Here is a 15,588-nt window from a genome sequence, read left to right as displayed (position 1 = left end):
TACCATCAAACCAAAAATAAAAATAAAAAATATCATACCGTTCTCTTGTAGGTGGCCCAAATGGACTTGGCTCTCGACCTGGTGAATAACCCAAACGTAATCGAGAAGATATCTCCCTATGCTAAACACAATATACTATTGAGTCATTGACTTTGTGAAATAAAATTGACCATGCTTGAATCCTAATTTTTCTTTCTTCTTTTCTTTTTCTCCGTTCCAATTATGACATTTAAAATTCCAAAAGGAAAAGAAATGTCCAATCAAGCATGAATGTATGAGAAAGAAATGGCAAAATTCCAAAAGACAGAGGGTTGGTCTTGAAGCATTCTATCAAACGAGTAAAGCGCATTTCTAACCCGTAACAATGTGAATGGGTGAAAAATGCCATAACAAAGTGAATGGAAAACATGAAAACGGAAACATTAGAGTATGAACTGATCTCTCTCTACCATAAAGCATGAATGTAAGGCATTATGAGGGGGAAGGAGAGAGACCATTGGAGCTCATAAAAGTTTCAAGCAGTCAACTTCGTGGCCTCTCCTGAGCATTGGAGACGAAACCTGTAATCAGGATTGCTACATACACTCCATTTCAAACACTATTTTGATAAGTGCATGATTCAAATTAATCGATTAACAAGAAGAACTCTAAACGATCCATTTTTCTCAACAAAAAAAAATCATCATCATCTCCCTCTAGAAAATTGCAATTTTTTTTTTTTTTTGGTGGGGGGTAAGTTCAAGATTTTAAAGAACAAACCTGGGAATACCAGGGCTAACGGGCATACTCATAAAAATAGTACCAATGTCCACTCAAATTGAATAATTTTTTTTTTTTTGTATGAATAATGCGTATGTCAAGAATCGAGATCTAAAAAAATAACCGGTTCAGATTTTCAAAACATATATTTTTTTGTGGATTTCACACAATTAAGTAGTAGTAGATCTGTAGAATTACCCACTGCTCCAGTCCATGGATGACCAGGAACCATGAGAATTGGTACAAATTACTATTGTCCACCCTGTCTCACCCAACTAGTAAAAAAACCATGTTATAATAACCGGAAACAATAAGTGTAGGTACACTATCTTCAACCACTATACCATTTACTACATTTTTTATAGGGTCTATCTTGGATTCCAAAAAAATACAGAAAAATATTCATAAATTTTAAAATAATATATTATGAGACACTGTAAAAAATCAGCTCCAACAAATATCAATAAGTATTATTTCTTGATTCGTAGGGGCGAAACGGTACAGTTGAGCAGTTTCGCCCCTACAAATCAAGAAATAATACTTATCGATATCTGTTGGAGCGGATTTTTTACAGGACCCCATAAAATATTATTCTAAAATTTATGAACATTTTTCTGTATTTTTTTGGGACCTAAGATGAACCCCAAAATATGTAGTGGATAGTGTAGTGGATGGATAGTAGTGTATGTAGCATCTCTCGACGGGAAAACCTGTTTTTAGGTTCTAGTATTTGTTTAAGGGATTGTTTAATGAGATTAATTAGTGGAGGATATCAAATCACATCTGGATACATAATCTAATCGTGTTAGGGGTCATTTGGGACAACTTCTAAGTGCGTGGTTTTTTTTTTTGTTTTTTTCAGTCTTTATGATTAGGTAGCTGCTAATGCCACGAGAGATATTTCTAATGCCACGAGCATTATAACATTTTACCATTTTTACCCTTGCAAGAAAAGCAAGACTCTTCTCTCTTTCTCTCTCCAGAAATCCACTCCTCATCTCCTCTCTTCTAGTTATTTTTCAAATTCAACCACAATAGTCCTTCGCATCAATGACCACTCGTCGAAGTCGATTTGAAAGCTTAGGAAACATGACATTGGAGTTCTTACTTGGGGCTTCTTACTTCTAGGGAGATTTTGATATCATTGGCCGCGTTAGAGGGGAGGCGGGGGGTTCAGTCTCGTTATGGCAATCCGTGGTCAGATTTCAGCAAATGTATGAAGCAAGAAGATTGGGTTTTGCTTAGCGATTTGGGGATTTAGGGACGGCCGAATGGAAGTGGCCAAGGTGAGATGTTTCTGGTAGCCCGTCCAAAATTGGGGGTATAAGGACTGCCGAACAGAAGTGACCATGATGACAAAGTTTCTTGACGCCAGTCGAATTTTGACATTGGTGTTTTGTTATTTGTATTGTATTGAATTATATATGCTTGGGCCTTGGCAGCACATCTTGATTCATGTGTGGACATGGGTGTAGTGAGAGAGTGAGGTGGTAAATTCCACGGCTTGTTTTGGTTCTTCATTATGATTTCAGTTGTGAAGAAAAGTATTATATTGGCCTGGTGGGATTTGAATTGAACTCAGAGCGTCCTAGCTAGGAAAGAGCGTTAGGGCCATGGAAGAGAGAGAGAGAGAGAGAGAGAGAGAGAGAGTCTTTGATTTGAGGGTAAAAAGGGCAATTGGAACAAATGTGTCGTGGCACTAAATAATTGTGTCCTGGCATTAGGGCCCTCCTAATGGATTATTGTCTCTTAATTTTTACTGAATTCGTGTTAAAATTTTACTCCTACAATACAGCGTTCATCTTGACGAGAGGAATGTTAACTGTCTTTAAGGTCATCATTAGTAAACTTTTTTTCAATTTTAGTTGATATTTTTATGTCTTTCCAATTCCTAACCGGATTACCTTAATGTAAAAAAAATAATTTAATTTATGGTTCGAAACTTAGGGTTTGGCTGACACCTTCCCCACTAGCTCTGCCTTGACTATACTAGTAGTATTTTTCACTTATTTGTCTGTAGCTTGAAGATAAATGTTTTTCCATCAAGTTTTTGTCCTTATTCAATAAAAAATCGAGTTTGTTAGTTTTGCACCAAATTTTTATAAATTATTGATTTGTCTCGAAAAGAGAAATTGGGAAGTAATTTTTTTTTTAATCTTACCCAAATTTTTTTGAAATATTCAAAATAAACCCAAAAATCTCATAACATTGGGCTATAAAATTGTCACCAATCCGAAAACTCACTATTATGCTCGGTCCGCTCGGGTCCCACACGGAAAACCCACGGTTTCACCGGTTTTGTCTTTGTTTATGGTCTTCAATCTAGGGTACGCGCATTAGAATAAGAACTTCTAATATGCACAAGGGTTGGACCACTCGCATATTCCAAGAAATGGGTCAGTGAAAGGCGTGGAACATTTTTCCTTTATGAGAGAGAATAATATCGACCAAGATACCACTGAGCACCAAAGTTGTCAATACCGTACCGGCCAGCGTACCGTTTTCACTACTGGAATGGTACGTACCGGTACCGGGCTGTATCCCGGTACCGTTCCGAATTTACCGCAATTAATATTTTATATATATATTTAATATATATCTACCATATTTTAAGTATAAACATAAATAAAATGTAAAAAAAAAAAAAGAGGGTAATTTTGTACCGGCCGGAACACCGGAATATGTCCGGAACAGGCCGGTATTGTCCGGTACACCCGGTATTGGCCGGAACAGGCCGGTATTTCAACCGGAACGGAACATGACTTTTTGCGTTCCGTTTACGCACTGGTACGGTACGTACCGGCCGGTACGGAACGGATTTGACAACTTTGCTGAGCACACCTTTTTTTTTATTTTTTATTTTAATTATGTGAAATAAGTATGGCCATGCGGTTAGGCAAATAAAGAATAGAGGAGGAAAAGAAGAAAAAGGAAAGTCATAGTAATTTATTGGATGACCCAAAAGTCTTGTGAAAACTAAAAAAATGAGGCGCAAAAATAACAAACGCAAAAAATTTGGAATAAAGACAAAATAAGAAAAAGTTCAAAAATTAAAAAGCATTTTATATATAGTACTATAAATAAGACAAGACGTATTGCTAAAGAAACATCATACCGAAAACACACTATCATAAATACGCTATTACCATCTACGAGACCTGTACCACATAAGCTGTCACTGTATACCATAATACGTCTTGCCCTTTGTGATACATTTCAAATAATACGCAATTTCATAATGTGAAAGTTATAATTTTCTGAATAAATAATTTTGAAAGAATACGTATAAACAAAAATGCCTTAGGCTCTGTTTGGAACTTAAGAAAAAGAAATGAAAATTTAAAAAATTCCCTTGTATTGTTTGGTTGGAAGACAAAGAGAAAATAAAATAAAATTTTCAAGTTTCATGAATGATAAATTTTTCCTTCTCATTTCCCTCTCATTTTATTTCTCTTATTTTCCCTATGTTCCATATCGGCCAAAAAAAATAAATAAATAATAAAATAACATTACAGTTGGAGAGCCCGTATCATATTTTGTATTTTCTGAAAATTGATTAGAAAATTCGAGTTGGGAGCCCACTTCCAAAAGAACCTTTTTCGCGAGTTCCTCAAAAAACTTTTATAGGTCACTGCTCTGCTCCTTCCCAAAATTTGGATTGTCTCTTTCCACCCAGTTTTGATTTCTCCGCCTTCTTTATTCGTCGATCAACAACCACCCATTTGACAGTTGACACGTACTAATTTCTCATTCCATTATCCCGCGAAAAATTGCCAGTCAAGAACCCAAGATTATTGTACAGATAGGTAGTACCTTCCCGTATAAATCGGTAGCCTTGCGTACCCACTGCCCAGTTAGCATCAGTTTTTTGTTCTTGGGTTAACCAACCAATTTTTAATCACCCAATTAGTAGTATCTATCAGTTGTCTTCTATATACCTCTCTCTCTTTCCTTTGTTGATGGGTAAGAAACAGCACATGGATTGGGGTTCTAGATCCCTGTCTTATGGCAGTGAAAGAGCTCCTCTGTTGAATAGAGAGGTAAACCTCCTACAATTCTTTATCTTTTTTATCTTTGTAATCTGGGTTTAGTTTTTTTCTAGTTTATGAATCTAATCTTGTTATATTTTTCGTATAAGCGTATATGGTATCTGTAAATTGTGCTGTTTGAGTATGGTTGCAATACATGAATAGGGGTTTGGTTGAATTTGGTGCTGTTCAAGAATTGTCTGATAATAACCCAAGTCAAAGTGCCGGCTAGGTTCAATTTTTCTTGATTTCCCCTTCCCTTTTGTTTACTTTTATCTTGAATACCATGAAGTATTAGTAATAGAAAATCTTATACCATGAAGTATTAGTCATTGATGTTATTTCTTTTGTTCATAATATTACGTAGGAGACTCGAGGCTCGGTTTGGTTTTATGAACTACCCAGGACTATTTTGAATGTGGAGTTGCTCGAAGTATTAATGGTTAAAAAACTTATACGCCAGTCTCCAAATATTTCAACAACTTCTGAATCGGGGGCGGATATGAGGGGGTTGCCAGGGGTGTCCAGCCTCTACACCACTCCAAATATTTTCACGTATTATAGTAGGTTTTTAGGGTAATTTGGGAAATTTCTATGGGATTGGCCGGGTGAGAAAAATTTCTTAAAACTCCTAAATACGTGTGTAAAAAAATTGTTAAAAGTTGGAGCTGTCAAACATTTTTTGGTCGCGTAATAAAATTATGTGGCAACTACATATGTGCACACAATCTAGTCTCTTCCTTTGACATAGCAAGTAACAATATACTTATGGAATATACTTTTGTTATCAACGTAGAATACAGTGGTTCGGGCCCCTGCTATGTACAAATCCTGCATCTGCCACTGTTTTGGATCCTCCACCGCTAGAATGAGTTTATTAGTGTCAATAAAAAAATTCTTCACTATGTTTGGTTTCCAACTGTTAATTTTTTTTCCTTGTTGATATTGTTTTTTTGGTTCATAAGTCAAAATGTATATGTGTAAGTTTGTATGGGGTAGAATCTTGAGTTACTTTTCAAGTGGGATTAAATTATGGAATGGCTAATTTGCCTACCTGCCTTTAGGGACGGAGGAAGGGAAAGGAGGAGAGGTCCTCTGATGGTCCCTTGACAGATCTTGAGCATGGGGATGCCGTACAGGTTATCATTGTTCTTAATGTTGTTAGTTTCTGAATTGTCATTCTGTTTCGAAATGGAGTTAACCTTTTCTTGACAAATTTTCAGGCAGCAAATGTTCGATTTTCTAGAATCTTTATGCTGGTAAGTGGAAAATCAATTGTGTGCGATTTTGAAGGTACTGAGGTTTATTAAAATATTAACGGCCCTAAACATACAGGCGAAGCCTGATGCAGGAAAGTTGATCATTGGCACTATTGCACTTTTGATAGCATCGACAACAAGTATTCTCACGGTAAGCCATTTTCTGTGTTAGAAACTTAGAACTTGTGCCTCTCTCCCTCTCAGATTTTGTTAGATTGTATTATCAGAAACTTTCGAGGGTTGAAAAATTGTGAATACCAGTAAATTTTGTAGTAGGTTTGGTGTGAATTTTCATTTGTGATGGATACTACATATTAAGTAGGTATGTGATTTCTTCCCAAGACTGGCTTCGCATGCAAAAATCCTTCTTCCTTCATCTTCACCCTAAGATGGCATCTAAACACGATAACAAGCTTAGAGTAAGTGGCATGAGCCTCAGGGATCCTATAAGCCTCACTTTGCCCTTTATAGTTTATAGCTTCCCTCAGCTTTAAAACCAGCTTGATTTGCAGAAATAACTGTGAGGATATATCACATTGGGACAATAGGATGAGTACCCCACCTGTTGGGACAACCAATAACTACGCGCCCAGCATTCGTTGTCAGAAATCCCATTTCCTGTGAGATACTTGTCTAGCAGGTATATGATACCTCTGCCAGTTGTGTCCAAACATCAGAAAATGTGTGCCTCAATTCGATTTGTAATCCAATGTTCGATCCCATCCTCTAGTCCATAAAATAAACATGACATAGGAACAGAAGCCCATTATTCAGCACTTTTATGATGAAGCCTGTGGTGGCTTATCTGCTTTTTTAAAGGTGAAACCTAGCATCCAAGGCACCCGAGTGTCCATACCCTTGCATGGTTTCATTTTCTAAAAAAGAAATCTCCTGAACTGTTGTGGATTTGGCTTACTACAGGATACAGGATGGTGCATGATTGGCTACTCTGAGTTTTAAGTTATTGCTTGTTCCTTTTACTATGAATTTTACTCTGCATCTATGAGTTCTTTTGTCAATAATACAGCTCAAGTTGATAAGCAGGCCCTTACTTTATAAGGGTCCCCTCTGGTGATATTTGTTGAGAAGAGTGGCTAGTTGCATGTACATGCGAGCTACTTTATATTTTTAATAGAGGAAAGTAGAGAAGTCCATATGCGGTCATGAAACAAACTCCAACTTCAAATATAAATATAAATTTAGCTTTTAATCCTCTGTTGCTACGTATCATGGTGTTTGTCCGGTACTATGTTGCCTATTTTTTAATTTTGTTCTTTTTTGCAGCCAAAATATGGTGGAATGATAATAGACATTGTATCAAGAGACATAAGGACACCCGAACAGCAAGCTGAAGCTATAGATGCTGTCAAGAACACCATAATATATATTCTTCTGATTGTTGTCGTTGGGTATGACGATTCTTTTCTATTTGTTTTCTCTTGTTTGATCTGCTTTCTTTCTTTATGCGGTTATTGGACAACTTGTATCTCATTTTCCTACTTTACTGGAGCCTCGATTGGTGATTCGATATAATTTCTGGCTGTCTTGTAGTAATTGAATGGCTTGGTTGTATATCAGATAGGATTAGAAAATGAATTTTTTTGTTATTCTAGCATTTGACTAGTTACCTATTAATGCCAGAGGTATTTGTTGATTTTAATTTCTATAACGAGTATTTCATGATGTGGGGATTTTGAAAACTTGTTTGTGGTTGTAATGGCATTTACAATGTCGACATACATTACACAGTGGTGTGTGTTTTTCATCTTGCCTGATTTTCATCATCCAGTCCTCTCCTTTTTTTTCTTTTCTTATTTGTTATTATTACTAGTATTACTGTTGGTATTTATTTTTTTGTTCACGTAATTTTTTTGGGGGGTGGCAGGGTGGTGCTTTGTATTATACTTAGGACTTAGGTCTATAACAGAAGCTTTTAAAGGTAATGTAGTATAGTAGCAGTCGTTTTTTGCCTGCATATCCAACTCAGCTTTTTCAGTTAGACTTGGGGGGTGTTTCCGCCCAATTTAAAAGGACTAAAGTATATGTTTTCACAGATTTCTAGGCAGATCATTCTCCTCACTCATCAACTAAAATATCATATAGCAGGAACACTTGACTATTGTCATTACTCTGTAGTCCAATAATATTGCAGAATTGCACCCTTCGGCTTGTTTTTTGTTTAATTTACTTTCAAGTGCACCAAATAACCTTAGTTTCTTTCCTCTCTTTTTTATCATTCTTTTTTTTCAGTTCTATCTGCACAGCGATTCGGGCATGGTTGTTTTCTTATGCAAGTGAAAGGGTTGTTGCTCGAGTGAGGAAGGACTTGTTTAGTCATCTTATCCAGCAAGTGAGGGTCTTAAATGCCTTCTTATTTATAATTCGTTGCAGCCATTTCTGATATTACATGCTCCAACACGAAGTAAACTGCTCTAATTTTGATACCAAGGATATGCTATTTCCTCCGTCCCATTTGTTTGTCCATTTTCACTGTTCCTGATATAGATAGATATTGTCTTTGTTTTATGTTCTATTCTTTTTTGGATGATTTCGAAAATTTTGTCTACAAGAACGAAATGAGATTTATTTGGGGGATTTTGGAAAAAAGTCACAAAAATGCATGATGTCGTTGATCCGATTAAAAAGGCACAATCGCAGAAAATGGACTAACAAAATGTGATGGAGAGAGTATTATTGATGCACTTGGAACAGCAGCTGTTGGAGACCATGGTCATAATTTGAGAAATGTACTTCCATTGGTTCCTATGTCTGGATTCATGTTTGAAAGATTGGTTGATAATTGTTGCTAATATGGTTCAACAGGAAATAGCCTTCTTTGATGTTACTCGGACAGGAGAGCTACTTAGCAGGCTCTCTGAAGATACCCAAATAATTAAAAACGCTGCAACGACCAACCTTTCTGAGGCACTCAGAAATGTAACTACCGCAATCATTGGTGTTGCCTTCATGTTTTCGTCGTCATGGAAGTTAACATGTGAGTGAGTGCTTTGGAATTGAAGAGTTTTGGGTCTATGTTCATATCAATCCAGGGGACACTAATTATTGTTTCTTCATTCCTTCTTAGTGTTGGCCTTGGTTATTGTACCGGTCATTTCAGTTGCTGTGCGCAAATTTGGGCGCTATCTTCGGGAACTTTCTCACAAAACTCAAGCTGCAGCTGCAGTATCCTCCTCAATAGCCGAGGTTTGCATTTACCTTTTTCTTTTGTTTCTTTTGCTTATGCCTTATTTTTTGTTCTTGTAGAAAGTACTATTAGATAAGCAAATGGTAAGGATAACTGGTCCCAAATTTTTGCTTGTAGGCTCCTAAGTTTATGTTAATACAGATTTTTGTTCCTTTTTGCATTGTAGTAGACTGAATTAGTATGAGAACTGCATTTGTAACGAAGCCATTTCTGCAATGGGATTTAGAATCTCTTAAAATATCCAATTTACAGTCCGATTGATGTGTTACGTCGCAAATGAAAAAGTAACTTGGGCCGAACTTCGTGTTCAGAGCATTGTCCGAGTGAGTAGGCAGCGCCTACCAACCAATTGATTCGGTTTTCTCTAAATCAAATCAATACCATTCAAACAAACTGTTCTGCACAGATTCTTAGCATCCTTTTTCCTTTTGGATAACAGTGGTTTATGTATATAGGTACATATATTATCCAAGCATTATTGGTTGCTTGACATCCTGGTGATTTGATATTGTGAAGATTTGCTTCTAAACTATTGAATTCATTTGGTGACGTTCTGCTGCCCAAAAATTCGTTTTATAGGAATCTTTTGGGGCCATTCGAACTGTGAGATCTTTTGCCAGAGAAGCCTATGCAATTTCATGCTATTCAGAGAAAGTTGATGAGACCCTGAAACTTGGGATTCAGCAAGCTGTGAGTTCCTTGATGCCATTCATAATCCCCCTCCTTTTCTTTACGCTGTGTTTCGGTCATGGATTTGTTCAGGGACTTACCAAGGGCAAACAAATGTTCGGCAAACCAATAAAATAATTTTGTTCTTACTTCCTTCAGTTCCTTGTCTACTTGTGTTTTCCTTCACCTTTTCCGTCCCTCAATAAACCTCCCATGTATCTGTGATCCAAACAGTCTTAATTCTTCTGTCTTTCCACTGAGATGTTTTGTAAGTAATGAGTTTTCACTGTTCTTGACTGCAGAAAGTAGTTGGTTTGTTCTTTGGAGGGCTAAATGCAGCTTCTACTTTATCAGTTATCATAGTGGTTATCTATGGAGCTTATTTGACTATAATGGGCGCCCTGACTGCAGGATCTCTGACATCCTTCATTCTTTATAGCCTCACAGGTACCTCCTTTAGTGTTCACGCCTGTAAAATCTGCAATGGTTTTTGAAATGGGTTAGTTGTAACTCAAATCAAAGAACATATTTAAAATTTTGTTTCGTCAACCTTGGCCATCTGAAAGCGAACATTAAAAGAAGAAAAAAAAATCATGAAATATAGAACCTCTGCAAGAGGCCATTTTCTCTTTAAAGCATTGAACAAAAACTATATGAAATTTAGGCATGGTAAATGTAATGTTAGAGGTTGCTGATGACATACGGAATCTGGTATCTATGCAAGTTTGGTCAAGTGTGGTGAGTCAAGATTCTGTGATATGGCTGAATCAGTTCATGTTGTAGGTGAGGTCACAGCGTTACATAAAGTACAAAAGGTAAGAGTTGTGATTGCAAGGAGTGGGGAAACACATGGTAACCTACTTGTCGGAGAGTCTTAAATAGAACTGAATGAAGTAAAAGTATTTATCCAGTTAAGCGGGCTTCATTTGAGAAGTCGAATCAAATTTCTCGTGATCCATTTCTTCCTCTTAATTAGAGTTTCCTGACCGTGCATATTTAAAGTCAATGGTTAAAATCCAAAATAGTTAATTGGTTCTAAATTTGGCAGTAATATGGGAGCTTTGATCTTCAATGTGCTAAATTTTCCACCTGCAGTTGGGTCTTCTGTATCGTCACTCTCAGGATTATATACAACAGCAATGAAAGCTGCAGGAGCAAGTAGGAGAGTTTTTCAGCTTCTTGATCGCCAGTCAGTCATGCCAGAATCAGGAGATAAATGCCCTGTTGGGTTAGTTCTCTCTCTCTCTCTCTCTCTCTCTCTCTCTCTCTCTCTCTCTCTCTCTCTCTCTCTCTCTCTCTCTCTCTCTGAATTAATATATGTGTTTCTAAATGCACCCAACTGTTACATAATCTTAGTTTCTTTCATTCATGATGCGGCATTTAATGCAGCAATCCAGATGGAGATGTGGAATTGGAAGATGTTTGGTTTGCTTATCCTTCTCGCCCAAGTCATATGATACTCAAGGTATCAAATATAGATGTACAAAGCAAACCTTTCTTGGTATCAGACTAGGGTTTACATGAGTTACGTACTATTTTTAAGTTCTGGTTTCTTTTATTTGGTTTAGTAAAGATTCTTCAAAAACTAGTGGAATTTAGAATTGTGGACTTCTAAGGAGTTTAGCATGCCATTTGTGTTCTTCTCTAGAAATCTTCCTTTCTCTTCATCCCATTTTCCCCTGCAAACTGACTTGAGTATTAATCTTTCTCAAATTTCTAGATGAACTCAAGCTTACTATGTGTATCTTTTAGAATTCTCCTAATATGTGAATATCACCACAATCACAATGCACGATTTCAGACTATTTTGGATCCATCTAACAGTAATTTTTTCAATTGCAGGGAATAACTTTAAAACTGAGACCCGGGTCCAAAGTTGCCCTCGTTGGTCCAAGCGGTGGTGGAAAGGTATTTTAGTTACCATTTTAATTGTGTTTTTTTTCCTTCACAGAAATCTGAAGCTCTTTTCTTGGCGGCATTTAAATTATCAGGAATCTTTACCATTGTAAATTCATTTACACATTTGTTGCAGACTACTATAGCGAACTTGATTGAGAGATTTTATGACCCAATCAAAGGAAAAGTTTTGCTAAACGGGGTTCCCCTTGTGGAAATATCCCACCAATATTTGCACAAAAAGGTAATCTAATGCCTGGATCTTCGTTTACATGCATATTCAATTTTCATAATATGCTGTTGTAGGTTACATTTGGGTTCTTTACAGACCTAGTTTACTGTCTTCACTCAAACTACTGGTTGCCAACAAAGGCCTACTAGGAGGTGTTAAATGTTAAGGGACAAATAATGCAACAAAATATTATGATCTCTGTACACTTTCACATGCCACTACAGCCAAGCCAACACACTTGCATATCCAACACTCTTTTCACACACTTTCTAGACCTAACTGTGCTCGCCTAATGAGCTGTGGTTAGCATTTTCCTTTGAAGGAAGAAAAAAACACAGCATTTTGTGGTGCTTACTGTTGAGAAATCGGCCAAACCACAGCACACACATTGCGCGAGGAACAGTCAAGTACGCAAACGGGAAAGACGCAAAGATATTTACTCGGTTCCCCAGCTGTGTAATTGGATAGATCCACGGCTCACACCAATTTGCCCTCTTTATCAATTGAAGAGAGAGTGTACAAATTACACCGGTTGCGTATAACATAATATTTATATCCTACGGCTTACATTACCAAACACTTGCTGTAATACTCGCTGTATAGTCAGCGAATTAGCAATCCAAAGCCGAATCAAGCTTCACAAATCCAACACTTACCATATCTCCAGACTCATAAGACGTGGGAGAACATGTGTATTACGAGGCCTGGAGTATATCTTATCCACCCATTTTGATGTGTTTTCGTTTCATCAGAGTCCAACTTAAATGAGTTGCCTCGAGTGTGTTGCTAGTTCCTTTTTTAGCCTAATAGACGAGGGTTGGCTGGTATGTTCTTCATTGCATTCAAACTGTTGATCTGTCCTTATAATCATGGATTAATTTCCATGTCTAGAAATTTTAAATACGTTAGTCTTCCATGCTTTTGAAAACTGTAGATCAGCATAGTGAGCCAGGAGCCTACTCTTTTCAATTGCTCTATAGAGGAGAACATAGCCTATGGATCTGATGGAAAAGCCACCACTGCAGAGATAGAAAATGCAGCCGTAAGTTTTCGGGGTCATTTATCCTTCTCTTTTCTTTCATTATTTTCATTTTTCTCCCAAAAGCAAGTTAGCCCTACAATTTGGGAGATTAACTAGTTCTTGTTGCTGGATTGTTATATTGCAGAAAATGGCAAATGCCCATGATTTCATATCAGCATTTCCTGAAAAGTATCAAACTGTTGTTGGAGAACGTGGGTTGAGGCTCTCTGGAGGCCAGAAACAAAGAATAGCAATTGCCAGAGCACTCTTGATGAACCCAAAAGTTCTGCTGCTGGATGAAGCCACAAGCGCCCTAGATGCTGAGAGCGAATACCTGGTCCAGGTGAGATTTGACTGGTTCCAAATAATTCATGGACCTAGAAGAGTTACCACCGAATTATGCAAAAAACAATCTATCTTTTTTTTTTTGATCGGCTAAAACAATCTATCTTTGCACATAGGAAGCTCCATGTTAGTTTGCAAATGTCATTGGACCTCAGATAAATGGTGGGAAAAAAAGTACTTAAGAAGATCTATTAACTTGATCTCTATGTCCTTGGGCATCAACACTTATATTTGCACAAGGGGATGTGCCTGATGGTCAAGGCTTGGGCCTTAGGGTTTTGCTCTCTCCTAAGGTCTCAAGTGCTATCAACTTGTTTGGGGCAGTCCATACAGAGTAATTGCTCCGGCTTTAATTGAGCTCCTTGCAAATGGGCGGTGGGATTGGGCCCCCAAGATTAGTTGAGGTGCACGTAAGCTGACCCGAACACCTAAGTTACAAAAAAAACACTTATATCCACGCAACTGAAACTTGTGATATTCAACATCGACTGTATTTTTCGGAGAAAGCACATTCCTCTTTTGGTTACGTAAAAACTTATCCATAATATCTGATGGTATTGTTTTCCTGCACGATACTTCTTGGCGTAAGCTGTCTTTAGTTTTGAACTGTAATTTCTGGTTTAGTTAGCCTCTCTCTTTTGGTTTTGGTAGAAAGGAATTCGTAGGAATATCCACAATAGCATGATTAGCTGACCGATTTTCGCCTGTGCTGTATTAGGATGCTATGGAGTCTCTGATGAGGGGAAGGACTGTTCTTGTTATAGCTCACAGGCTTTCAACAGTCCAAACTGCAGACATGGTTGCCGTTGTATCCGATGGTCAGATTGCAGAAAGCGGCACCCACGACGAGCTTCTCGCAATGGATGGTATTTACACAGCGCTGGTACGGAGGCAATTGCAAGGACCCAAAGTGGAAGTATAATGCCTGAAGGACTATTTGGAAGTGCAATTTGCTGATAAAGAAATTGACTTGTAAGGTTGGGCATATTGTGGTTTGACTTTTCCTGCATAATGAGGGATTTGATGATTGTTGAACCAACATTCGGTTTCGAAATTAATGGAGAACACTCTCAAATTAGGAAAGTTGAATATAGCTGTGTTATCCTGTTAATCCATTTGCCACGGGACATTCATGTGTTTCCCGGCCTAGGTTTTCGCTGTATGTGATGAAATGCTTGATCTCGCTGGAAATCATATTCTTTTAAGAAATTAGATAAAGACAATTCTTATGAAAGATAGTTTCTTGCAAAAGCATTTTACGATTGAGAAACAAAAGTGCATGAAATTCTTTATCCTTTACGCAAGGACCAGGAGATTGAATCTGGTTTGATTTTATTTGACGTACAGTAAATTCAACCCACTATTTCTTTATCCATTGACTACTATCCTGATTCCACACCAAAGAATTCCTGATAGACATGGGCGCACTCAAGCTATTGTTCTCTTGTTCCCTCGAAGTTATGAAGTAGGACATCGATTGTTCAATAAGATAAATTCTTTTGATCCTAAACTGTATTAAGTTATATGTTAATGAAATGAGTTTCAAACTTGAATTTCTTGAATCGTATTTTCGCTTTTACATCCAGACGGGTCGATATCCCTATCATTTGGCTTAGACCATGGATTTTCCATGTTCCATATTCGTCTCTAAACTTTAACTGCGGAAAATAATTAAATGAGTTACAGCAAGGAGAACAGAAATTCTGTAAAGCCACCTAAGAAAAAGACCTCAGAGAATGCACAATTGATGTGCTCCAATTCTGTGAATTCTGTAAAGCCACCCAAGAAAAAGACCTCTGTGAATGCACAGAATTGGAGCACATCAACTATTCCCTACTCCTCCGTTCTATGTCGCCTCCCTAGTGGTGGATTTGTGCAGTGCAACCGGCGAAAGGGTCACAGCCAGTGGCTGTTTTTGGGGTTGGGTTTCCTCCAAGTCCTCTCTGATCTGGAAGGTAGCGGCCATCGGTGGTGCTTTGGGCCAATAACGCTGTGGGTGAGTTTGGGGTTTTTGTTTTTGTTTTGTCTCCGGCTTGTTCCGGTTCTTCCGGCTGGTTTCCCCAGTCTAGCTCTGTTTCCAGTATGGGTTTCCCCCAGATCTGGAGGGTGTGGTGATGGGCAAATAAACCTAAGTTAGTTTTCTTGTTTTCTGTTCGGGTTTTCTCCGTTTCCAG

General features: G+C 37.6%; 1 protein-coding gene and 1 long non-coding RNA gene across 2 annotated transcripts; one reads left to right on the top strand and one right to left on the bottom strand.

Annotated features, from left to right (window-relative positions):
- The first annotated feature begins 4,383 nt into the window (after window positions 1–4,383).
- LOC131297988 (ABC transporter B family member 27) lies at window positions 4,384–14,665 on the top strand. The gene is made up of 17 exons (XM_058323235.1): window positions 4,384–4,799; window positions 5,852–5,926; window positions 6,011–6,046; window positions 6,123–6,197; window positions 7,331–7,455; window positions 8,297–8,396; window positions 8,870–9,041; window positions 9,132–9,250; window positions 9,831–9,941; window positions 10,223–10,367; window positions 11,016–11,148; window positions 11,310–11,385; window positions 11,763–11,828; window positions 11,953–12,060; window positions 12,983–13,090; window positions 13,215–13,412; window positions 14,133–14,665. The coding sequence occupies exons 1-17, from the start codon at window positions 4,719–4,721 to the stop codon at window positions 14,334–14,336; spliced, it is 1,932 nt and encodes a 643-aa protein (XP_058179218.1). The 5' UTR covers window positions 4,384–4,718; the 3' UTR covers window positions 14,337–14,665.
- Window positions 14,666–15,077: 412 nt separating this feature from the next.
- LOC131297991 (uncharacterized) lies at window positions 15,078–15,247 on the bottom strand. Its single transcript, XR_009190439.1, has 2 exons — window positions 15,209–15,247; window positions 15,078–15,142 (listed from the first exon to the last, which is right to left on the bottom strand). It is a non-coding gene; the product is annotated as an uncharacterized LOC131297991 (long non-coding RNA).
- Between the last annotated feature and the right edge of the window lie 341 nt (window positions 15,248–15,588).

Source organism: Rhododendron vialii, chromosome 8a (assembly GCF_030253575.1).
Source record: "Rhododendron vialii isolate Sample 1 chromosome 8a, ASM3025357v1".
NCBI lineage: Eukaryota > Viridiplantae > Streptophyta > Magnoliopsida > Ericales > Ericaceae > Rhododendron > Rhododendron vialii.
The sequence above is the reverse complement of the archived record's forward strand: the minus strand, read 5'-3'. Positions and strand labels throughout refer to the sequence as shown.